The following is a 24,205-nucleotide window of genomic DNA, read 5'->3' on the forward strand; positions in this document are numbered from 1 at the left end:
AGCTTTGTTTTTCTTCTTCAAGATTGTTTTGGCCATTTGGGGTAATTTGAGATGCCATATTAATTTTAAGATAGATTTTTCTATTTTGGCAAAAAATATCATTGGCATTTTGATAAAGAATGCATTGAATCTGTAGATTGCTTGGGTCATATTGGCATCTTAAATTTTCCATTCCATGAACAAGGAACAAGGGATGTCTTTCCATTATTTGTGTTCTCTTTAATTTCATCAGTGTTTTGTAGTTTTTGTATATTGGTATTTCATCTCTTTTGTTTAAGTTTATTCCTAAGTATTTTGTTATTTTCGATGCTCTTGTAAGAGGAATTTTTTTTTTTTTAATTTCCTTTTCAAGTTGTTCATGTTAGCGTATAGAAATACAACTGATTTTAGTGTGTTGATTTTTTTGTCCTACTGCTCTGCTGAATTTATTCTAACAGTTCTTTTTGTGTGTGGAATCTTTTTTTTAAAAAATTTTTTAATGTTTATTTTATTTTTGAGAGAGAGAGAGACAGAGTATTAGGGGAGGGGCAGAGAGAGAGGGAGACACAAAATCTGAAGCAGGCTTCAGGCTCGGAACTGTCAGCACAGAGTCCGACCCAGGGCTTGATCACATGAACTGTGAGATTATGACCTAAGCTGAAATCAGACGCTTAACTGACTGAGCCAACCAGTCACCCCTTTGGTGGAATCTTTAGACATAACATAAGATCATGTCATCTGCAAACATATGTAATTTTACTTTTTCCTTTCCAATTTGAATGTCTTTTATTTCTTTTTCTTACCCAATTGCACTAGCTAGGACTTCTAGTGCTTTCTTGCATAGAAGATTGAACTTCATGAGAAACTGCCAGATGTTTTTTTTCAAAGTTGTTATGCTATCTTACATACTTATCAGTATTGTGTAAGAGTTCCAGTTGCTCTATAATCTCAGCAACATTTTATGTTGTCAGACTTTTTAAGTTTAGCCTTTCTATTTTGTGGTTCCTATAGTGGTTTTAATTGCCTTTCCCTGTGAATGATGATGTTGAACACTTTTTCACGTCCTTGTTAGCCATTCATGTATCTTGTTTTGAGAAGTGTCTGTTCAAATCTTTTTTTTTTTTTTTTTTAATTTTTATTTATGAGAGAGAGAGACAGAGCACAAACGGGAGGGGCAGAGAGAGCGAGAGGGAGACACAGAATCTGAAGCAGGCTCCAGATGTATATACATGTAATATATATACATTATATACATTATATATATTTAATATTTATATACAATTTATTGAATTGTAGGAGTTCTTTGTATACTCCAGATAAAGTTTTTAGACAGATGTGTTGCAAGTATTTTCTCTTGGTCAGTGACTTACCCATTCACTTGCTCCACCATAGTTTTTTCTTTTGTGTTTATTTTTATTCTTGCTTAACTGTACTTTTATTTATTTTATTATTTTTGTAAGTTTATTTATTTTTGAGAGAGAGAGCACGAGCAGGGGAGGGACAGAGGGGTGGGGGGGAGAGAGAATCCCAAGCAGGCTTTGCACCATCAGCATGGAGCCCGATGCAGGGCTCAAACTCACAAACTGCGAGATCGTGACCTGAGCCAAAATCAAGAGTTGGATGTGTTTAACCGACTGAACCACCCAGGCACCCCTGCTTAACTGTACCTTTAAAAGAATCTGTGTTTTCTAATTTAGTACACTAAAATTCTTCTTTTTGGTATATCATTCTTTGAGCTTTGACAAATGTGTAGGGTCATGTAAGCAATCTCACACTGAAGATGCAGAGCACAGTTCTATCACCCCCAAATTCCCACATGCTGCCACTTTATACTTAGCACCGCTCTTTATATTGAGGTTTCCACCTGGAAACCACTGATTTTTTGATGAATTTCAGTTTATAACATTGTTTTCTTTTATAGGTCATGCTTTTAGAGATGTATATAAGCATTTTGCCTAACCCAGGTTCACAAAAATTTTATTTTTTCTGCTAAGAAGTTTTATAGTGTTAAATTTTACATGTAAGTCTTTGGTCTGCTTTAATTTCTATATCCTACGTAAGGAATGGGTCGAGGTTCCATTTCTGTTATGTGAATGTCTGGTTTTTCCATCACTTGTGGACAGATTCTTTTTTCCATTGAATTGTCTTTGTACCTTTGTCAAAAATCAATTGGCCAGGGGTGCCCAGGTGGCTCATTTGGTTGAGTAACTGACTCAGGTCATGATCTCACAGTTTGTGAGTTTGAGCCCACATTGGGTTTGCTGCTGTCCACACAGAGCCCACTTTGGATCATTTGTCTCCCTCCCTCTCTGCTCCTCCCCTGCTTATGCTGCCTCGCTCTCAAAAATAAAAAAAATAAACATTAACAAAAAATCAGTTGGCCACATTTGTGTGGCTCTGTATTTTGTTCCATTGATCTATGTATCTTTACTGAGCTTTTGATCAAATAAGTTTTAAATTTTAAAGTTTTCAGTTTTTTCTTTTATGGTTCACTCTGTTTCTCGAAGAACTGCTACCCCAAGGTAATAACGATTTTCTGCTTCATTACTAGACTTTGAGCTCTGTGAAGGCAGAGACCTTGTATTTCTTTCTCATTCTGCTCTTCTTGCTTGCATCTAGCACAGCACCTGGCCCCTAGGAGGCACAAGGCTGTGCTAATAGGTTTGTCTTAAGAATTTAAATATAATAATATAGAGGGTGCCTGGATGGCTTAGTCAGTTAAGTATCTGACCCTTGGTTTCAGCTCAGGTCATGATCCCAGAGTTGTGGGATCATGGGCTCTGTGCTGATAGCATAGAGCCTGCCTGGGATTCTCTCTCCTTCTCTCTCCCTGCCCCTCCCCTGCTTGCGCTCCCAGGTGTGTGTACCCGCATGTTGGCTCGCTCTCTCTCTCTCTCAAACTTAATAATAATAATAATAATAGTAATAATAATAATGTATTCAAGGCATTTGATACACTGCCTGACACGTGCAAAATGAACATATAAGAATCTGATTTTGCTTCAGCTGTTTCTCTTGAAATGAACTGGTTGTGCTATGGTTGTCATCAAAACGTGGTGTGAGTGGTGGATGAAACTGCCAGTAAATGTTACATCAGAGGCAAGATAGCTATCACTCCAGCCCTATCCCACCCTCTTGTCCTGGTCTTATTCCCACATTTAAACCTTCCCCCACCCCCACCTCCATAAAATATAGACTGCAGATTGCTGTTCTTTGCTTCAAAGTGTTGTTCATTTAATAGAGATGCCTGGTGAATCTGTCTGTCCTCTTTCAGTTTATCCAGTCATATGCTTTTCCTTTGGTCTCCCCCTCCTCATCTAAGATAACTTACTTTATTTTATTTTTAATTTTTTTTTTTAATGTTTATTTTTGAGACAGAGAGAGACAGAGCATGAACAGAGGAGGGGCAGAGAGAGAGGGAGACACAGAATCTGTAACAGGCTCCAGGCTCTGAGCTGTTAGCACAGAGCCCGACGCAGGGCTCGAACTCACGGACTGTGATGCGAGATCGTGACCTGAGCCGAAGTCGGACGCTTAACCGACCAAGCCACCCAGGCGCCCCTAAGATAACTTACTTCAAGCAGTGCCTTCCTCCCTAAACATCTACCTAAGGAGAAGCTGGAGGACAAGACAAGGCAGGTGGGCCAGTGTCCCAGTTGGGCAGTGTCTGAGGATAGAAAATAAGTCACTTCATCTCCTGGATGTAGAAAATGCTTGTGACTTATAAAAGATAAATATTAAAGTTTGTCACTATACTGGCGTGGTGTTCTCTGGCATCAACCTTGTGACTCCTTGGCTGATAGGAAAAAGCGGCTTCCCCTGTGCTTGGCAGCCCTTCTTCTCCTGTTGGCTCTCACAGCAGAGCTGGGTCACCTGCCTGCCCCTGCCAGGGAGCTGACTCTCACGTGGAGGGCTGACTGAGGGTGATTCTCAATGATTCTCCTCCTGCCCCAGGGCTATTTGGAAATGGTTTGGTGGTCACATGTCTGGGGAGCTACTAGCATTTGGGAAGGCATATCAGAGAATTTTGGTTGTGTTTCGACACCACAATATTTTGGTGCATGCCTGGCCCTGCGGTCCCTATCCAGCAATCAGACACTCTTGTCCCTGGGGGTTTGTATTGCTGACCTCCATGGAGGCACTGTGTTTTATAAATCTGTGTTTTCTGTCTTAACAAAGAGAAAATGGGTCAGAGTCAGAAAGTTTGGACCCAGCCCTCTGAGGATGGATGGGTTAGCCACGCCCCAAATCAGAATGCAGGGCATCCTATTTGGGGTGGCTGTGATTCCCCACCTGAGTCCTGATTCCCACTTAGCCAAGTTGGCTTTGAGATAGAGATCTGCATGAAAGAGCCATAGCCTGGTTCCTGGTTCCTGTTTTGCTGCTGTCAAACTTGCCATAGGACATGGAGCCAGGCAGGTCAGCCCTTTTGTGAAGTGAGCTGAGCGGATTAGATGGGTTTTCCAATAAATATAGCAGTCTCTGTCCTTCCTAATTTAAATTTTACTAGTAAAACTTCCTTACTGTAGTTTTCACGAACCACACACATACCGTTCCCTCTTGGACACTAGGCCCTCGTGTGAGAATCATAGGGCCAGCTAGTGTCTGAGCTCCTTGCAGTTTGACATTCAGATGCTGTGTCCTTCCTGTTGCAACCCTGATGCCTGCCAGAGCTGAGGGGTTCCCAGGCCTCCCATTAACAGCAGCCTTACCTGGGCTTCGCTGCTGAGCTCAGTGGCAGGCTGTGTTGTGCAAAGTCCCTAGTCCCAACTCCCTGTTCACATCCTCCCTTTCCCCAGATGGGTTTCTCTAAAGCATTTGCCCCTTCAGGGGGCCTCAGAATCGCTCCAAGGGGCAGGATATGTGAAACTGTTCAGCAACCAAGAGCTGCCACGTTGTGCCAGGAAGCAGGGAGGTTACAGGCAATCTCTCTGGGGCCATGAAGTGACAGCCACTTCGAGGGCCAGTGGGGTTGCAGGGGGATCTATAGGAACTGCTGAGCCAGGGATCCCAAGAACCTGAATAGAGGGGTCATTGGAGGAAGGCTAGAGGTGGCCCTTTGCCTCATGAAAGTGCAAATGGCATTTAGAACTCTGTAGGGAAGGCAAGGAGTTTGTAATATAATCACAGTTTATTCTAGAATGATCTCCTGGGGACCATTCTGAATGCTTGGAAATGCTGTCCTCGTCTCCTAGATCTGCCGTCCCAGATCTGTTCTCTGTCTTGCTGCTGATCAGTGTTCCGATGAAGGTCTCCATTGCTTGCAGCATCCATTCCTGGAGCCATAGTGCATCCCGTGGAGCCAGATTGCCCCACAGTACCTTTTGGTCTTGATCTCCTGCTGGGACCCAGCCGAGCCGAGGGCCCCTTTCCTGCTTTGGTGACCTGTCCAGGCTGCACCCTTGGCCTGTAGGCCTTCTCCATGGCCCCTGACTGTTCACATGCTGCCTATCCCAGAGGCCTCATTAAAGCCCTTTATTCTTCCCCTCTTCAGGACATAGGTGACTTCTTCAGAAGGCCCTCTTAGCAGGAGTGCCCTGTGTTTTGTATTTTTTGTGATCTGTGTTGTCAGCAGTAGTCTCCGTCCCCTCCTGAAGGTGTCCGGAGCAGACATGCCTGGCTGGCCCAAGTTCCAGCCAGGGAACACCAAGTTCCTGACGTGGTGCTGGACAGGACCCAGTGTCCCAGGGGAACTGTTCTCCTAGAGCTGTCCTGTCACTTGCATGGCAGGGCCTAGCCGGTCCTTATTTCAGATCCTCTTCCCTCTGCCGCTGATGTGTAGTGTGGTCCTGGCTAAATATCCCTGTCTTGGTCCTGTCCTGGGTAGGGGTGGAATGACACCCAGGGGACAGCCCCTCTGGAAGCACCTGTTGGCTCTTTCCAAGGAAGAATGTCAGAGTGACCTGACAGAGGCTGCACTGCCCACCTGGGGGTGGGCTTGCTGGGAGGCTGGGGCCTCCTGGTCCCCAGGCAGGTGCTCCAGCAGGGCAGGGAGGGTCGCATCTGAGGATGCCCCTCTGCTCTGCACACCACTGGAGCAGGCTGTGGGCAGTGGGAGGAGATGGATGGAATTCTCTCCTGGCTGGAAATTTTTGATTTCCTGAGTGACATGGCTGTAGACACGTGTGCTTCCGTTGTACCCGGTGTTCCTCTGTTTCTCTGTGGGCAGACGTAGAGGAGAAACCAATTCCAAACAATTAAAGCCACATACTAAATTTCACACGGTAATTTGAGACAGCTCAGCTTACATAATTTAAAATGAGGCCAAGGCTTGCTGACAAAGAAGAAATTGAATCCAGAGAAAGAATCTGTATTGTAGAGGCTTCTAAATTTCTATAGGGCACTAATCCTGTAATTCCCAAATGTTGTAGACTTTAAATAAAGCAGTAGCTCTCCAAATGTGGCCAGGAGTCTCTGGGGACTCTAGGAGGTCAAAACCATTTTCATAATAATAGCAAGGTGTCATTTGCCTCTTTCACCAGTGTGCAGTTTCCAGAGGCCGCTTGATGTGATTGATGGCTAATGGGTTACATACTTGGGATTCTCTCTCTCTCTCTCTCTCTCTCTCTCTCTCTCTCTTTAATTTTTTTTTTAACATTTATTTTTGAGACAGAGAGAGAGAGCATGAGCAGGGGAGGGTCAGAGAAAGAGGGAGACACAGAATCTGAAATGGGCTCCAGGCTCTGAGCTGTCAGCACAGAGCCCGACGCGGGGCTCGAACCCACGGACCGTGAGATCATGACCTGAGCCGAAGTCGGACGCTTAATCAACTGAGCCACCCAGGCGCCCCCCCCCCCCCCTCTCTCTTTTTTAATGTTTGTTTATTTTTGAGAGAAAGAGAGGCAGAGTATGAGCCGGGAGGTGCAGAGAGGGAGACAAAGAATCCCAAGCAGGCTCCAGGCTCTGAGCTGTCAGCACAGAGTCTGATATGGGGCTTGAGCTCACAGACTGTGAGATCATGACCTGAGCTGAAGACGGACACTTAACTGACTGAGCCACCCAGGCGCCCCTCTCTCTCTCCTTTTTTTAAAGGATTTTTTTGGGGACACCTGGGTGACTCGGTTAAGTGCTGACTTTGGGTCAGGTCATGATCTCACGCAGTTTGTGGGCCTGAGCCCAACATCGGGCTCTGTGCTGACAGCTCAGAGCCTGGAGCCTGCTTCTGATCCTGTGTCTCTTTCTCTGTGCCACTCCCTTGCTCATGCTCTGTCTCTCTCTCAAAAATAAAATAAACATTAATTTTTTTTAAATTTTAATGTTTATTTTTGAGAGAGAGAGAGGCAGAACGTGAGCAGGGGAGGGACACAGAGAGAAGGAGACACAGGATCTCCAGCAGGCTCCAGGCTCTGAGCTGTCAGCACAGAGCCTGATGCGGGACTCGAACTCATGAACCACGAGATCATGACCTGAGCTGAAGTCGGATGTTCAACCAACTGAGCCACCCAGGCACTCCTAAAATAAACATTTAAATAACACAAAAATAAAAGATTTTTTTAAAGCTGTGGTAAAATGCACATAGCATAAAATTTACCACTCTAACTGTTTTTACCTGTATGCTTTGGTGGCATTAAATACATTGACAGTGTTGTACCACTCTCACCACTATCCATCTCCAGAATTCTTTTCATCATCCCAACTGAATGGATACTGAAACTCCCTACCCATTAAACAATAGCTCTCCATTCTCCCCTCCTCCCAGCCCCTGGTAACCTCTGTTCTTTTCTGTGTCTGAATTTGACTTCTCTAGGCACCTTATATAAGTGGAATCATAGATTGGGGCACCTGGGTGGCTCGGTTGGTTGAGTGTCCAACTTTGGCTCAGGTCATGATCTTATGGTTTGTGAGTTCGAGCCCTGCCTCAGGCTCTGTGCTGACAGCTCGGAGCCTGGAGCCTGCTTCAGATTCTGTCTCTCCTCCTTTCTCTGCTCCTCCCCCACTCATGCTCGCTTTCTCTCTCTCTCTCTCAATCTCTCAAAAATAAATAAACATTAAAAAAATGTTTTTAAGAAGGGTGGAATCATAGAGTATTTGGCCTTTTGTGTCTGGCTTGTTTCACTGAGCATAATGTCCTCAAGGTTCATTCATGTTGTAGTACACATCAGGATTTCCTTCCTTTTTATTACCTGATAGTATTCCATTGAACAGATACACTACAGCTTGTTTATGCATTCATCTGTTGGTGAATGCTTGGGTTGTTTCCACTTCTTGGCTATTGTGACTAATGCTGCTATGAGCATCAGTGTACATCAGTGTCTGTCTCCCTGCCTTCACTTCTTTTGGGCATAGAGCTAGGAGTGGAATTGCTGGCTCATATGTGTTTTAAACTTTTTGAGTGTATGCTTGGGAACCTTGTGTTTACAAAATTTCTCAGTTTTGATGCACCTGGGTGACTCGGTTGAGCGTTCAACTCTTTATCTCGACCCAGGTAATAAGATCAGGCTGCGTCACGCTCTGGGCTGACAACCTGAAGCCTGCTTGGGGTTCTCTTTCTCTGCCCCTCCCCCACTCGTGTGCACTCTCTCTCAAATAAATAAACATACAAAAAAACAAAATTTCTCAGTTTCAATATCTAATACAGTAAACGTTGGTGGATATAATCCTCCTACACCAAAGGTCTTTGGGGTCCTCAGAAGTTTTAAGCATGAAAGGAGTTTGAGAATGAAAACATTTGAGAAATGCTTAATGAGAAAGAAGTGCTTATTTTGGTACTGTGGCCTTTGCACCTACATGGTTAGGGGCATAGCTTATTCTGAAAAGTGTCAACAATCCATTGGCTAAGAAGAACTTGTCTGTGTCTCCCATTTTATAGCCAGAAGACAGGCATTACAAGAGAAAGCCGGGGGCAGGACCTTGGCAAAAGCCAGTAGTGGGAAGAGGGGGTGACTATTTTTGAGCAACTTCAGATTTGGCAGAAATTGTGCTGGCTGCTTTACAAAGGGACTTGAGAGGATAGTGAGGAAGAAAAGGAGAAGGAATGTTGATCTGTAGCTAGAGTTATGCCAGTGAGACCCATTAGAATCCACGGCCGACCTACCAAGCAACTGTGTGTCAGTCCCCACCATACGAGGCAGGCTCTGTCCTGTCCTGGGTCTACCTGCTTTGTTTACCACTCTGGCCTAGGAGAGTTGCCTGGCACAAAGTGGCGCTTGGTAAATATTTTTTGAATGAGTGATTCACATGTATTAACCAGTGACTCACCTATTGGATTGCTGTCTGAAGAGCCCCTGCACTGCAGGTGAATCAGGAAGGGAGAGAACCTTCCCCACAGATATCTGGGAACTGATGACACTTTGTTGCCAACTTAAAGAATTGAGGAAGAAGATCTTTGAGCAGTTCAGTTCATCTGACATTTAGTGAGTGTCCCACAGAGCTGGGTGTTGGGTATTGGGTGGAAAGTAAAGATTTATCCTCTAGGACAGGGTTTGGCAAAAACTCTGTAGCTGGCTGGTCTTTTTTTTTTTTTTTTTTTTTTAATGTTTATTTTTGAGACACACACACACACACACACACACACAGCTCAAGCAGGGAGGGGAGGGGCAGAAAGAGAGAGAGGGAGACACAGAATCTGAAGCAAGTTCCAGGGTCTGAGCTCCAAGCTGTCAGCACAGAGCCCATTGTGGGGCTTGAACTTGTGAACCTCGAGATCATGACCTGAGCCAAAGTCGGATGCTTAATGGACTGAGCCATCCAGGTGCCCCTGTAGCTGGCTGCTTTTTTAAAAAACCTGTTTCTGCATGTATCAACGGTTCATTCTTTTATATTGCTGAGTTAAGTAGTCTGGTTTGTGGCTATATTGCAGTTTGTTTATCCATTCACTTATTTTGGACATTTGGGTTTCCAGCTTTGGGATATTACAAATAAAATTACTCTTAAAATTTTTTTTTTAATGTTTATTTTTGAGAGAGGGAGAGACAGTGAGAATGGGGCAGGAGCAGAGAGAGAAGGAGACATAGAATTTGAAGCAGGCTCCAGGCTCTGAGCTGTCAGCACAGAACCCGACATGGGGCTCAAACTCACGAACCATGAGATCATGACCTGAGTCGAAGTTGGGAGCTTAACCGACCAAGCCACCCAGGCACCCCAAATAAAATTACTCTTTGTGTAGATGTGTAACTTGGGTAAATGCCTGGAAGTGGAATGACTAGGTCATATGATGGGTGTATATTCAGCTTTCTACAAATGGTCAAATTGTTTCCTTTTTTTAAATTTAGTTTTTAAATTTAGTTTTTAGTAGTGTCTACACTCAATATAGGGCTCGAACTCCTCATGATCTGAGATCAAGAATTGCATGCTCTTTTGACTGAGCCAGCCATATGCCCCTGTCAAATTGTTTTCCAAAGTAGGTGTACAATTTTGCATTCCCACTAGCAATGTAGCAGGGTTCCAATTACTTCACATACTTGTGAATACTTGGTATCATCATTCTTTTTAATTTTAGCTATTTTAATAAGTAGGTAATGGTATCTCATTATGGTTTTAATTTGTATTTCCTTAATGACTAATGATGAGCATCTTTCATGTGCTTTTTTGCCATCTGTGTACCTTCTTTGGTTAAATGTCCTTTAAAATATTTTGCCACTTTGAAATTGCGTGGGTTTTCTTATTAGTGAAATTTGAGAGTTCTTTATATATTCTGGATACAAGCCCTTTATCAGATAGTCGATATACATGTGTTTCCTTGCATTATGTGACTTGTTTTTTCATTCTCTTAACAGTGTTTTTGAAGAAGAAAAGTTCTCAATTTTGGTGAAGTCTAATTTATCAACTTTTTCTTTTATGGGTCGTACTTTGGCAGTGTGAATCGAAGAAATCTTTGCTGAACTCCAGTTCACAAAGATTTTCTCCGATGTTTTCTCATCAAAGTTTTATAGGTTTGCGTCTGTGATCTGTACTTTTTAATAATTTTTTTGAATGTTTATTTTTGAGAAAGAGAGAGGGAGAGACATAGTACGAGCCGGGGAGGAGCAGAGAGGGAGACACATATAATCTGAATCAGGCTCCGGGCTCCAAGTTGTCAGTACAGAGCCTGATGTGGGGCTTGAACTCAAGTGCTGTGAGATCATGACCTGAGCCGAAGTTGGGTGCTTAACCAACTGAGCCATCCAGGCACCCCACATCTGTGATCTATTTTGAGTTAGATTTTGGTACAAGGAATGGATCGAAATTCTTTCATTCTTCCTTCTCTGTTTTTTGATGGATGGATATCCAGGACCATTTGTTGAAAAGACTGTTCCTTCCCTAGGGAATTGCCTTGATACTATACCTTCATTGTAAATCACTTGTCCACTTATGTGGGCCTATTTCTGGACTCTATTATGGTTCCATTGATCTTGATGCCTGTCTTTGATGCTTATGGCACACTGTCATGTTTACTGTACCTTTACAGTAAGTCTTGGAATCAGATAGTGTAAGTCCTCCAACTTTGTTCTTCCTTTTCAAAGTTGTCTTGGGTATTTTAAGTCCTTTGTATTTTCATGTGAATTTTAGAGTCAGTTTGTCAATTTCTAGAAAAACCTGCTGGAATATTGATTTGTATTGCATTGAATCTGTAGATGGATGTGGGGAGAATTGACCTTAACAACGTTGAATCTGTTGATCCATGAATACTTCATATGTCCCCATGGGTTTAGGTCTTTAAAAATTTTCTCTTAGCAATATTCTGTAATGTTCAACATATAGGACTTGTGCATCTGTCATTAGATTTATCCCATGGGATAAATACTGCTTTCCCATTTTTTTGTTTTGTTTTTTGTTTTTTGATGCTGTCATTAAGGTAATTTTAAGTATTTTAATTTCTGGAACAGTTTGTATAGAATTGGTCTTATTTCTTTCTTAAGTCTGTAGTAGAATTTTCCAGTGAAGCCATCTGGGCCTGGAATTGCTTTGGGTGAAGGTTTTAACTAAAAATTCAGTTTCTTATGTGGCTCTAAGGTTATTCAGGTTATTGATTTCTTTTTGAGTGAGCTTTGGCAGTTTGTGCCTTTCAAGGAATTTGTTCATTTCATCTAAATTATCAAACTTACTGGGGCGCCTGGGTGGCTCAGTCGGTTGGGCGTCCGACTTCAGCTCAGGTCACGATCTCACGGTCCGTGAGTTCGAGCCCCGCGTCGGGCTCTGGGCTGATGGCTCAGAGCCTGGAGCCTGCTTCCGATTCTGTGTCTCCCTCTCTCTCTGCCCCTCCCCCGTTCATGCTCTGTCTCTCTCTGTCTCAAAAATAAATAAAACGTTAAAAAATAAAAATAAAAATAAATTATCAAACTTACTGATATAGAATTGTTGGTACTATTGCCTTATTATTCTCTCACTCCTTATTATCCTTTTTAATATTTCTGTAATCATAGTGATGACACCTTTCTTCTGATAGTGGTATTTTGTGTTCTTAATTTTTTTCCTGGTTAGTCTGACTAGAGATTTATTAATGTTATTAATCTTCTAAAAACATAGCTTTTGTTTTCCTTATTTTCTCTAATATTCTGCTTTATATATTCCACTCTAATCTTCATTATTCCTTTTCTGCTATTTACTTTGGGTTTCATTTGCTATGCTAATTTCTTAAAAAGCTGGGGATACTGATTTGAGACCTTTTTTCTTTTCTGATAAGAGTTTAATGCAGTGCATTTGCCTCTGAGAACTGTTTTAGTTGCATTCCACAAATTTTCATTGATTTAAAATGTTTTCTTATTTCCCTTTTCATTTCTTCTTTTACCCATAGGCTATTTAGTAGTGTGTCAGTTGTTTCCATACAGTTGAGGGATTTTCCAGATTATCTGTCTGTCATTGATTTGTAATTTAATTCGGTTGTAGTCAAACAACATTGAATCGTTATAAATTTATTGGCAACTTGTTTTATGGCTCATAATATTATCTATTGTAAATGTTGTAAATACTTATGGAAAAATGTGTATTCTGTTGTCATTGGCTGGAGAGTTCTGTAAATGTTGGTTAGTGTTGTTTAGGTTGTCTATATCCTTGCCAATTTCCTGTCTGCTTCCTCTATCAGTTATTGAGAGAGGGGATGGAAAATTAGTTGTGAATTTGTCTCTTAGTGATAGCAGTTGTCCCTTCATATTTTAAAGCTCTGCTATAGAGGCATAAACATTTAGGATTATTTTATCTTTTGTCATTATTCAGTGACCTTATTTATTCCTGGTAATATTATTTGCTCTGAAGTCTACTTTGTGTGATACTAATTTGGCTACTCCAGCTTTCTTTTGATCAGTGTTAGCATGGTATATCTTTTCCATTCTTTAATTTTCCCCTATTTGTGTCTTACTTAAAGAGGGTTTCATTTAGACCATATGTAATTGGGTCTTGGGAATTTTTTTTTTTTTTAATTTATGGGACAAATTCTGCTTTTTAACTGGGGTGTTTGGATCAGCTCATCTGTTTGATTAGGCAAAATTAATTAAAATCTGCCATTTTGTTATTTTCTATTTGTACCACTTGTTTCCTTTTTCTTTTTGCCTTCTTTTGGATTGAGTATTTGTATTCAGTTTTGTCTTCTTTGTTGGCTAATTTGTTAAAATTCTTGTGCAAGTTTAGTGGTATTCATCTTTAACTTTCTGCAGTTGACCATGTGACAGACTGCTTTTTCTGTAGCATAAGCCTTGAAATGGTATGCTTCTGCTTTTCCCTTCCCAGCTTTTGTGTTGCTGTCAAAGTTCTACTTCCATTTTTGCTTTAAGTAATTCTAGGGTGTCTGCTTTTTTTGTTTTCAGAACTTATAAGTGTCGCTCCAGGGGTGCCTGGGTGGCTCAGTCAGTTGAGCGTCCGACTTTGGCTCAGGTCATGATCTCATGGTCTGTGAGTTTGAGCCCCGCATCGGGCTCTGTGCTGCGAGCCTGGAGCCTGCTTCGGATTCTGTCTCCTTCTCTCTCTGCCCCTCCCTACTTGTGCTCTGTCTCTCAAAAATAAATAAATGTAAAAAAAAAAAAAAGTTTAAAAAGTGTTGCTCCACTGTCTTCCAGCTTGTATGGTTTCTAATGAGAAATCTGCCATTGTCTTTGTTTTCCTGTGCTGACTATGTCTTTTTCCTCTGGTTACTCTCTCTCTCTCTCTCTCTCTCTCTCTCTCTCTCTTTAATGTTTTATTTATTTTTGAGAGAGCATGAGCAGGGGAGGCAGAGAGAGAGAGGGAGACAGGGGATCCAAAGCAGGCTCCACACTGACATTGGCGAGCCCGATGTGGGGCTTGAACTCACAAACCATGCTCTTGTGACCTGAGCCGAAGTTGGACTGAGCCACGCAGGCACCCCGAAAGAGTATCTTAAGCTGGCTTCCATGCTCAGCACGGGATCATGCTCACCACCCTGGGATTGTGACCTGAACTGAATTCAGGAGTTGGACTCTTAGCCAGTTGAGCCATCCAGGCACCCCTCTCTGGCTACTCAAGATTTTCTCTTTATCGCTGGTTTTAAGCAATTTAATCGTAATTTGCCTTAGACTAGTCTTCTTTCTATTTCTTCTGTTTGGGGGTCACTGACTGACGTGGATTTATGGGTTTTCATCACATTGGGAAGTTTTTTGCCATTGTTTCTTAAAATATTTTGTCTGTTGTTCGTCTCCCCCTCCCCCTGCTCTGTCCATGTGTCCCACAGCTCACAGTTCATTTTTTTCCAGCCTTTTCCCCGCTGTGTTTTATTTATTTTTTATTTTTTTTTCAATATATGAAGTTTATTGTCAAATTGGTTTCCATACAACACCCAGTGCTCATCCCAAAAGGTGCCCTCCTCAATACCCATCACCCACCCTCCCCTCCCTCCCACCCCCCATCAACCCTCAGTTTGTTCTCAGTTTTTAAGAGTCTCTTATGCTTTGGCTCTCTTCCACTCTAACCTCTTTTTTTTTTTTTTTTTTTTTCCTTCCCCTCCCCCATGGGTTTCTGTTAAGTTTCTCCGGATCCACATAAGAGTGAAACCATACGTTTCTCTGTATGGCTTATTTCACTTAGCATAACACTCTCTAGTTCCATCCATGTTGCTACAAAGGGCCATATTTCATTCTTTCTCATTGCCACGTAGTACTCCGTTGTGTATATAAACCACAATTTTTTTATCCATTCATCAGTTGATGGACATTTAGACTCTTTCCATAATTTGGCTATTGTTGAGAGTGCTGCTATAAACATTGGGGTACAAGTGCCCCTATGCATCAGTACTCCTGTATCCCTTGGGTAAATTCCTAGCAGTGCTATTGCTGGGTCATAGGGTAGGTCTATTTTTAATTTTTTGAGGAACCTCCACACTGTTTTCCAGAGTGGCTGCACCAATTTGCATTCCCACCAACAGTGCAAGAGGGTTCCCATTTCTCCACATCCTCTCCAGCATCTATAGTCTCCTGATTTGTTCATTTTGGCCACTCTGACTGGCGTGAGGTGATATCTGAGTGTGGTTTTGATTTGTATTTCCCTGATAAGGAGCGACGTTGAGCATCTTTTCATGTGCCTGTTGGCCATCCGGATGTCTTCTTTAGAGAAGTGTCTATTCATGTTTTCTGCCCATTTCTTCACTGGGTTATTTGTTTTTCGGGTGTGGAGTTTGGTGAGCTCTTTATAGATTTTGGATACTAGCCCTTTGTCCGATAAGTCATTTGCAAATATCTTTTCCCATTCCGTTGGTTGCCTTTTAGTTTTGTTGGTTGTTTCCTTTGCTGTGCAGAAGCTTTTTATCTTCATAAGGTCCCAGTAGTTCATTTTTGCTTTTAATTCCCTTGCCTTTGGGGATGTGTCAAGTAAGAAATTGCTACGGCTGAGGTCAGAGAGGTCTTTTCCTGCTTTCTCCTCTAGGGTTTTGATGGTTTCGTGTCTCACATTCAGGTCCTTTATCCATTTTGAATTTATTCTCACCATGTGAATGGTGTGAGAAAGTGGTCTAGTTTCAACCTTCTGCATGTTGCTGTCCAGTTCTCCCAGCACCATTTGTTAAAGAGACTGTCTTTTTTCCATTGGATATTCTTTCCTGCTTTGTCAAAGATTAGTTGGCCATACGTTTGTGGGTCTAGTTCTGGGGTTTCTATTCTATTCCATTGGTCTCTGTGTCTGTTTTTGTGCCATCCCCGCTGTGTTTTAATTTAGAGTTTTTATGTTGTCTTCAAGTCACTCATCTTTTCCTCTGTAAAACTGAATCTGTTCATGCTAGGCCTTGTAGTTTTCATCTCTAGGCAGTGGGTTTGATTCTTTCTTAAAATCTTCCATATATACTTAATGTGTTTGATTTTTCCTCTAGCTTCTTGAGCACTTGTAACTCGGTTTTAACTTTAATGTCCTTGTGTACCCTATCATTTGTACCATTTCTGAGTCAGTTTGATTGAATTCTTTTCATTTTGGTCATAATTTTCTGTTTCTTTGTATGTCTGGTAATTTTTTTATTGAATGCCAGACTTTGTGAATCTTGCCTTTTTTGGTTGTTGCCTATTTTTGCATTCCTATAAATATTCTTGAGCTTTGTTCTAGGATGTTACTTGGAAACAACTTGATCCTTTCAGCTCTTGCTTTTAATCATTGTTAGGCTGCGTTTAGTCTGGAGTTAATTTTTCTCCACTAACGAGACAGGACTCATCTGAGTAAATTTACTTAATGCCCTACAGGTTATGAGCTTTTCCACTCTGGGTCCTGAGAACGTACACCGTTTGTGGTCCTGCTGAACTGCAATTGTTGTTTCCCTGTTATCCTATAGGGTAGTTTTCTCTCCAACCTGGGGTAGTTTCTTCACACCACACACTGATCAAGTACTTTGCTTCATTCCCCGAGGAATTCCTCTCTGGATCTCTGGAGTTTAAAAAAAAAAAAAATTATTTTTAATGTTTATTTATTTTTGAGAGAGAGAGAGAGAGAGACAGATCGTGAGCAGGGGAGAGGCAGGCAGAGAGAGATGGAGACACATAATCCGAAGCAGGCTCCAGGGTCTGAGCTGTCAGCACAGAGCTGGATGCAGGGCTCGAACTCACGAGCTGTGAGATCATGGTCAGATGCTTAACCAACTGAGGCACCCAGGTGCCCCTGGATCTTTGCAGTCTTAACATCTGTGCATCTCTCTCCGGGACTTTCTGGAGCTGTTCTATGATTGCTGCCTGCCTGGCTTTTCCCAATTTTTAGCTGTATCCACTCACCTCCAAGAGTCTTCTGCACCTGCCCCCCACCTCCCCCAACCCCCCTCCCCCAACCTGCCCTGGAGTCCCTCTTCCTGCTTTGTAGCCTGGAAATGTTCTTGAGGCAGTAAGGCTCACCTCATATGTTTCCTAACTCAGGGACATTATCCTTTGTTGTTTGATGTCAATGTCTGGAATACTGGTGTTTTCTTTTATGTTATCCTTTTTCTCCCCCTAGTTGTTTCAAGTGAATAGTTAACTATGCCTATAACTCCATCTTGGCTGAAAGCCTTTACAAAATATACACCATTGTGACTATTTTGTCAGTGTTATATATATATAACAAGGTTTTCCTTATGGTTAGATGGACTGATCTATCACCAGTGTGTAGTGGCAGGCAGAGAGGAATGAACACTGGATTCCCAGTTCCTTGCCTTGGCCCTTGTTCCATCCCCACCTCAGAGTGGAAGACTCTCAGATGTATGCCTGACCCTGGTGGGGATGTGGGTTGTCCCTCTTTGCAGAGCACTGAAGAGGCTCTCCTGAACATACAGACACTGAGGCACACGATGCCCAACGTGGCTGTCTAGGGGTGGTGGTGAGGGGAGGGGTCAGGCCTAGCTTCCACGTCCTACCTGATTTGCTAGGTTTGTCTTCCTTGGTTAATTAGAGTGATGATTGCCTCTTGTTACTTAGGCCAGTGGTGGGACAGGACTCAGGGATGGGAATAGTTCCTTTTCCTTCCTGGATTTCAGTGGAATGATTCCAGGACAAGGAAGACCCCAGAGGGAGCAGATAGAGCTGTGTATTTTCGTTTGTAAGTGAGCTTTGTTTGTTTCTTCTTCTGTGTCATCGGGTTGGTGTGCAAGACCTCATCCCTCACACCTCATGCTTTTCCTTGGTTCTAGCTTTTTCCGTATAGCAGCTGTTCCCTCATTTCACAAGTCTGGTTTGAAGGACCAGAGAGTAAATATTTTTGTCTTTGCAGGTCATTTAGTCTCTGTTAGTCATTAGTCACAACTCTGCTGTTGTAGCTCAAAAGCAGCCACAGACCATAGGTATTTGTGGCTGTGTTCCAATAAAACTTTATTTAAAAACCAAGTGGAAAGAGCAGGAGTTGGCCTGTGAGTTGTAGTTTGCTGACCCTGCCTCAGTTCAAGCTTTTACTGTGCTGAAATATTTAATATTTTTGTGTGGTACCTCTATTATAATTGTTTCCAGAAATCACTGCCAGTTCTACCTTGCTTAAAACACAGATATCATCATGTTACTTAACTGACTAAATTACCTCTGGCTGTCTACAACATTCTCAGTAAGGGTCAGAGTCTCCACAGTCTGACCTCTTTTATATTTCTGGTCGTTTGTCAGCTCACGACCAGAAATATAAGTCTATTTGGCATATTTTCCTGCCTTGTGATAGTTCCATAAGCCTTAACTTTTTTCTGGAATGTTCTTTTCCTACATTAGATGTGTCTACTGGAATGTTCTTTTCCTACATCAGGTGTGTCTACTGAAACCGTCAACCTGCCTTGGGAACCCTGTTTACATCCACCTTCTTTAAGAAGGATTCCAGAGCCCCTTAGGTGCAGGCAGTTTCTCCTTCCTTCATGCTGTTTGAGCACTCCTGTGGTGCTCCCTACTGATTTGCCCTTTGTCAGAAACCTGTGTGTGTGTGTCTCATCCCTGTTGACCCAGAATCCCTCAGGAGGTGAGAGGTGTGCCCTCTTGTGACCTCTGTAGTCTAGTGCAGGGCCTGACTCGGAGCAGAAGTGTCAAGTGTGTATTTGAGGTGGTGCATAAAGATCGATGTCTTGGGGGTGCATTGCTCTGGGGACTTGTGTCACAGGCACAGCTCTTGGCTCCTCCTTGGGGCACGCGTGCAGGCCCCTGAGGAGGTGGGCTGTGGGCAGGCTGACTGTGTAGGGCCCACACTCATGGGTCTGAGCGGCAGCAGGACCCGGTGGTGGCAGGCTTGGCTGTCACAGGTCTCCACTGCTGCTGCGGCTTCCTCAATGGCCTCTTGCCCTTTGGTTCCACAGAACTGCGGTGCAACCCAGGGCAGTTTGCCTGTCGCAGTGGTGCCATCCAGTGCATCCCCCTCCCCTGGCAGTGTGACGGCTGGGTGACTTGTGAGGATGAGAGCGACGAAGCCGACTGTCCAGGTGAGTGTGTCGGGCAGGTGGGGACACCAGTGGCCCTGCCTCTCCATGACAGCTGTGTGATTGGGGTGGGGGGGGGTGGTGGAGGATGATGTCTGCTGCAGCCAGTGCTGTATCCACTCATTGGAAGGTTATGTTGAGCTAACCCTCTCCCCTCTCTCTTTCTCGCTTAAAAAAAAAAAATTTTTTTTTAATGTTTATTTTTGAGAGAGAGAGACAGAGCATGAGCAGGGGCAGAGAGAGGGAGACACAGAATCCAAAGCAGGCTCCAAGCTCCAAGCTGTCAACACAGCTCTTTGTCAGAGAGCTCTGAGCTGTCAACACAGAACCTGATGCAGGGCTCAAACCCACGAACCACAAGATCACGACCTGAACCAAAGTTGGACGCTTAACTGACTGAGCCACTCAGGCACCCCTCTTTCTCTGCTTTTTAAAAATAGATGCCCAACATGGGCAGATCCCAGAACTTGCAAGACGGCAGGGTTGGGGCTGGGATGAGGCAAGAGGGATGCCAAGGACGTCACATTTCAGAAGGCACTGCTGGCCCTGAGAGCAGTACCCCTGAAGTGTGATGCCCTCTTGCCTCCCCCCATACCTGGCTCTAGAGATAGGTGCCGTTTGAGACTTCGCTAGAATCCTGCGGGTCATTTGGACTGTCTTGGCTCGGCCAGCCCATCCTGCTCACTCAGTCCCTAGTAATCTTTCACTTGGTTTTCTCCTGACAGTGCATGGGCTCCTAAAGATCTATGCAGATGCCACAGAAAGTCTAAATTGTTGGTTCTCCATTTGGTTTCTGTCCCAGCACCTTCAGGGAATCTGACATACCCATGAGTAACAGTGTTTGCTACATCTCTGGTTCTCTGGGGGTGGGAGGTGGTAGTGTCTTCCCTGTGCTCATGCGTGTGTGGAAAACACATGCTTCATTCATGCCTTTCTCTTTTCCTGGGATTCTCTTGTTCTGTTTTCATGTGGGCAGATCCTACCTGTCCTTCAGGGCTTGGCTCAGATGATACCACAGCAAGCAGGCATCTCTGAGCCTTCTGCCTGCACCTGCTCCTTCCCTGTGACAGCATCCAGAACCCCACTGGTAATTCCTTTTTAAATGTTTATTTATTTATTTTGAGAGAGAGAAAGAGTGCACGCACTTGCCCATGCGAAAACAGAGGAGGGGCAAAGAGAGCAGGAGAGTGAGAATCCCAAGCAGGCTCCATGCTCAGCACGGAGCCCGATGCGGGGCTTGATCTCACAACTGCGAGATTGTGACCTGAGCCAAAATCAAAGAGCCAGACGCTTAACCGACTGAGCCACCCAAGAGCCCCAAACCATGGGTAATTCTCACCATTACCTGTACCCATGCTTGATCTTTCCTTCTAGACCTCCCTGAGAACAGGAGACCTGTCCTCCTTCTAAGTGTGACCTGGCCTAGAGCAGAGGTCCTTTTTAACATTCAGTAAATAGAAGGAGTGTTATAATTCCTGTAAGTCAGGTACTGAAGGAAAACCAATTAACTCCAACCAGGGAGATCCAGTAGGGTATCAAATAGGTGACACTTGAGCTGGGGACAGTTCTTTGAAGGGGCTTCCAAATAAGAAACAGAAGTGGTCTGGTCAGACTGAATTTACCTGAAAATATGGCCATTTAGAGGGCATTCCTACCCACCCCCCGTCATCCCTTGAGCCTGTTCGTTGGATTGTAAATGTCTGTGGTCAGGTACTTGCCTTTCCAGATGAATTTGAATGGTGGCAGCTGGGGCAGAAGCTTCTGGGACAGCCCTGTGTCTGGGAGCCCACCTGCACCTTCCTTTGGTACCAGCCCGGAGAGCATGAAATACTCAGTGCTTGGGGTGCTGATATTCCATGTTCGGTCATCTGTTGAGGACCAGTGGTTGTGACTGAGAGCTTCCCCAGGTCTGACTTACAGGGTGAGACTTCATATCCAGCCTCCTAGAGAATACTGTGAGCAAAGAACCAAATGATTCTTCGTTTGCTTTAAAGTAGAACACAACTTATTTGCTGAGGCACAGTAACTGCCCTGTTGTATAGAACCTGAAAACGGTAGTAGCCACTCTAGTTCATCTTGTTCATCTCTCCATCTGCTGTGGATTTGATAAAGGCAGGGACTAGATTTGATTTCTGGGTCACATGGTCTGGCACAGAGGGTCACAAGTCTGCTCAGCACAATGTTGATTTGAGGTTACATAGGTTGCCATATTTTCTCCCCAGAAAAGAGAAATAAAGTCTATCCAACGGGAGCCCAGATTTCTGAGTGGATGGATAATGTGCTCTAGGCCCCAACCACTGAGGGCCTGATGAGCATGGCAGTGCGTGAAAACTCAGGGAAGCCTGACAGGGCCGAGGAGTATTCCAGGAGAGGTAGAAGGGCTGAGGCACTGTCCGCCTCCAGGCTCACTCCTGGCCTCCTCTTGGGTCTGGTACTGTTGTCTGTTCCATGGGATAGTGGCATGCCATGATCCAGGTAGGGGATAAGCTTTGATTTCTATTTGTTTTTAAAGTTGGAATTCTGAGAAATGAAAGTTATCAAAATATACAAAGAATAATATAATGCTTGTTTCTCATGCTTGTTTCTCACTTCTGTAAATCAATAATTGCTGAAATTGTGTCCAATTTTTCCTAGTTTATTTTTTAAAAATTAATTTTTTAAAAACATCACAAGTATGTGAAATCCTCGTTAACATTTCCCCCTACCGAAACAAAGAAAAAGAAGAAAAATCTTTGTGTGGGGGGAGAGGAGTGTGGACAGGGGGTTAGCTGATAACCACTTTTGCTGTGGCCTTCCTTTATCTGGGGAGAGTTTAAGTAAACCTGTGCAAAGCCTTAGCCACACTTGGTCAGGTTTTTGAACATGGACTTCAGGACTTCTGGAGAGACCATACAAGATTATTTCATCATCCTGCTGAAAGCCTGCTAAAATTTTAGTGAAAGAGTATAAAAACATAAAACCACAGGGACAAAGAAAATGGGAAAAGATGTAACAGTAGACCAGTAATTTCAGCATGTTTGGGGAAGATGGGAAACGGGTGGCATGCTGGATATAGTCTGGCCTGCAAGGCTGGGGCTACAACATTCAGACCCCACTGCCAGCAGGCTTTGGATGTCAGTTGGCCCATGAGATCCTGCCCATGAAGTTTGCAAGGTAGAAGGGAGGTGGGCTCCTTCTTCCTCTGGCAGTGGTGCGGGTGCATGGGCTTAGCCCCAAATGAGGAAGTGCAGGGTTTCCACATCTTCCTCTGGCTGGCTGCCGCTGGGCTGCAGAGCAGCTGTGAAACTGGCAGAGGTTTTCTGTCATTTCCTGTCCTGTGGGCAGCTTCCAGACTCTGGACTACAACTGCAGAGGTAAAAGGGAAGGTTCAGGTGGTTCACTTTTATGCACACTCTGGCCTTTTCGATTGTTCTGAAAGGACCTGTTCCCTCTATTAAACTCCTCTCTTTTTGAAATACCTAGCATGATTTCTGTTCTTCTGACTGAACTATATTTGATGTAAATGGGAACTAACATAAGATGCATATAATTTTTAAATGGAGAAAAGTGTACAACTTTATTAGACATTAAAGAAGATTTGAATAAATAGAAACAGGGTTTTCTTGGCTAGAAAGACTCAATGTGATTAAGTCACCTGTTCTTACATTGATCTGTGGATTCAGTGCATCTCCACAGGGGTTTTGGGGAAATGTGACAAGTCAGTTTTAAAACGTTTGGAAGAATGAAGTCCTAATATTGTAGGACACTTTGAAGAAGAGTAAGGTGTGAACAGTTGCCTTATCAGTGTCGAGGCTGACTTGACTGTTGGTTCAGGGAAGCACAGATTGGCCCATGCAGCAGAAGAGCTGCCAGAAATAGGCCCAAGAAACAGTACCTGGCAAAAGTAGAATTACGTATCTCTGGGGCAGAGGATAGATTCCTCAGTTCATAGTGTGTGACACTTGGGAAAGAATGTATACACAATGTACAGAAAAACCAGTTTCAGGTTAATTGAAGAACAGCTTCTAGAACACAGTCTAGGAAAATACTTTTTTATGACCTAGGTAGGAAAGGTTTTTTTGGTTTTGTTTTTAATTTTTTTTTTTAACATTTATTCATCTCTGAGAGACAGAGACAGAGCATGAGCAGGGGAGGGGCAGAGAGAGAGGGAGACACAGAATCTGAAGCAGGCTCCAAGTTGTCAGCACAGAGCCCAATGCAAGGCTCGAACTCACAAACCGCGAGTTCATGACCTGAGCTGAAGTCCAACATTCAACCGACTGAGCCACCCAGGCGCCCCATGTTTTTGTTTTTAAGTCATAAAAAATATCAACTCTAAAGTAAAAGTGACCAGTTTACTAGATTAAAATTAAGATCTTCCCTTTATCAAAAGGTACCCATAAAGAATGTGAACAGATAAGCCATAGTGGGAGTATATTTGCAACATGTATAGCCCATAAAGGATTATAGTCCAGCACATTTAAGGAACTCCTACCCACGGACACAAGACGCACAGGCATGTCAAAGAAAAAGTAACAAGAACAGTGGTTAAACATATAAAAAGATACTCAGCCTCATTAGTATTCCAAGGCTACAGTGAGATTCCGCTTTACAGTTACTTAGATTGGCAAAAATTAAGCTGTCTGTTGGCAAAAATTAAGACATCTGACAAAACTGAGTGTTGGAGAGGGTGTGAGTGGGTTGGAAATCTTAATCTGCTGCTGTTGAGGAAGGTAAATTGATGGACCGGCATTAACTTGCAAAGCTGAACATTCTTGTATTCTGTGATCCATGATTTCCATTTGGTGGAACTCTAGAGAAATTCTGTAGCACTCTTCATACTAATAAACATCTTGGAAACAACCCAAATGTCTTTGTTCACACGATGGCATATTATGGACCAACGACAGTGAGTGAATGGTAGGTTCTTGCAGCAACATCAGTGGGTCTTCAAGACAGCCTGTAGGTTACGAAGGCAAGTTGCCAAAAAGTATGTACAGTACA

At 43.4% G+C, this 24,205-nt stretch overlaps 1 protein-coding gene across 4 annotated transcripts in view; it reads left to right on the top strand.

Annotated features, from left to right (window-relative positions):
- The window catches only part of DGCR2 (DiGeorge syndrome critical region gene 2), a 98,773-nt gene that overhangs the window by 15,691 nt on the left and 58,877 nt on the right, over positions 1-24,205 (top strand). For all 4 annotated transcript variants that reach the window (XM_042911239.1, XM_042911241.1, XM_042911242.1 and 1 more), the window contains exon 2: positions 19,103-19,225. In XM_042911239.1, the coding sequence (XP_042767173.1) occupies positions 19,103-19,225 (123 nt within the window). The remainder of the gene's footprint in view (positions 1-19,102; positions 19,226-24,205) is intronic.

This window comes from Panthera leo, chromosome D3, assembly GCF_018350215.1.
Source record: "Panthera leo isolate Ple1 chromosome D3, P.leo_Ple1_pat1.1, whole genome shotgun sequence".
In the NCBI taxonomy this organism is placed as follows: Eukaryota; Metazoa; Chordata; class Mammalia; order Carnivora; family Felidae; genus Panthera; species Panthera leo.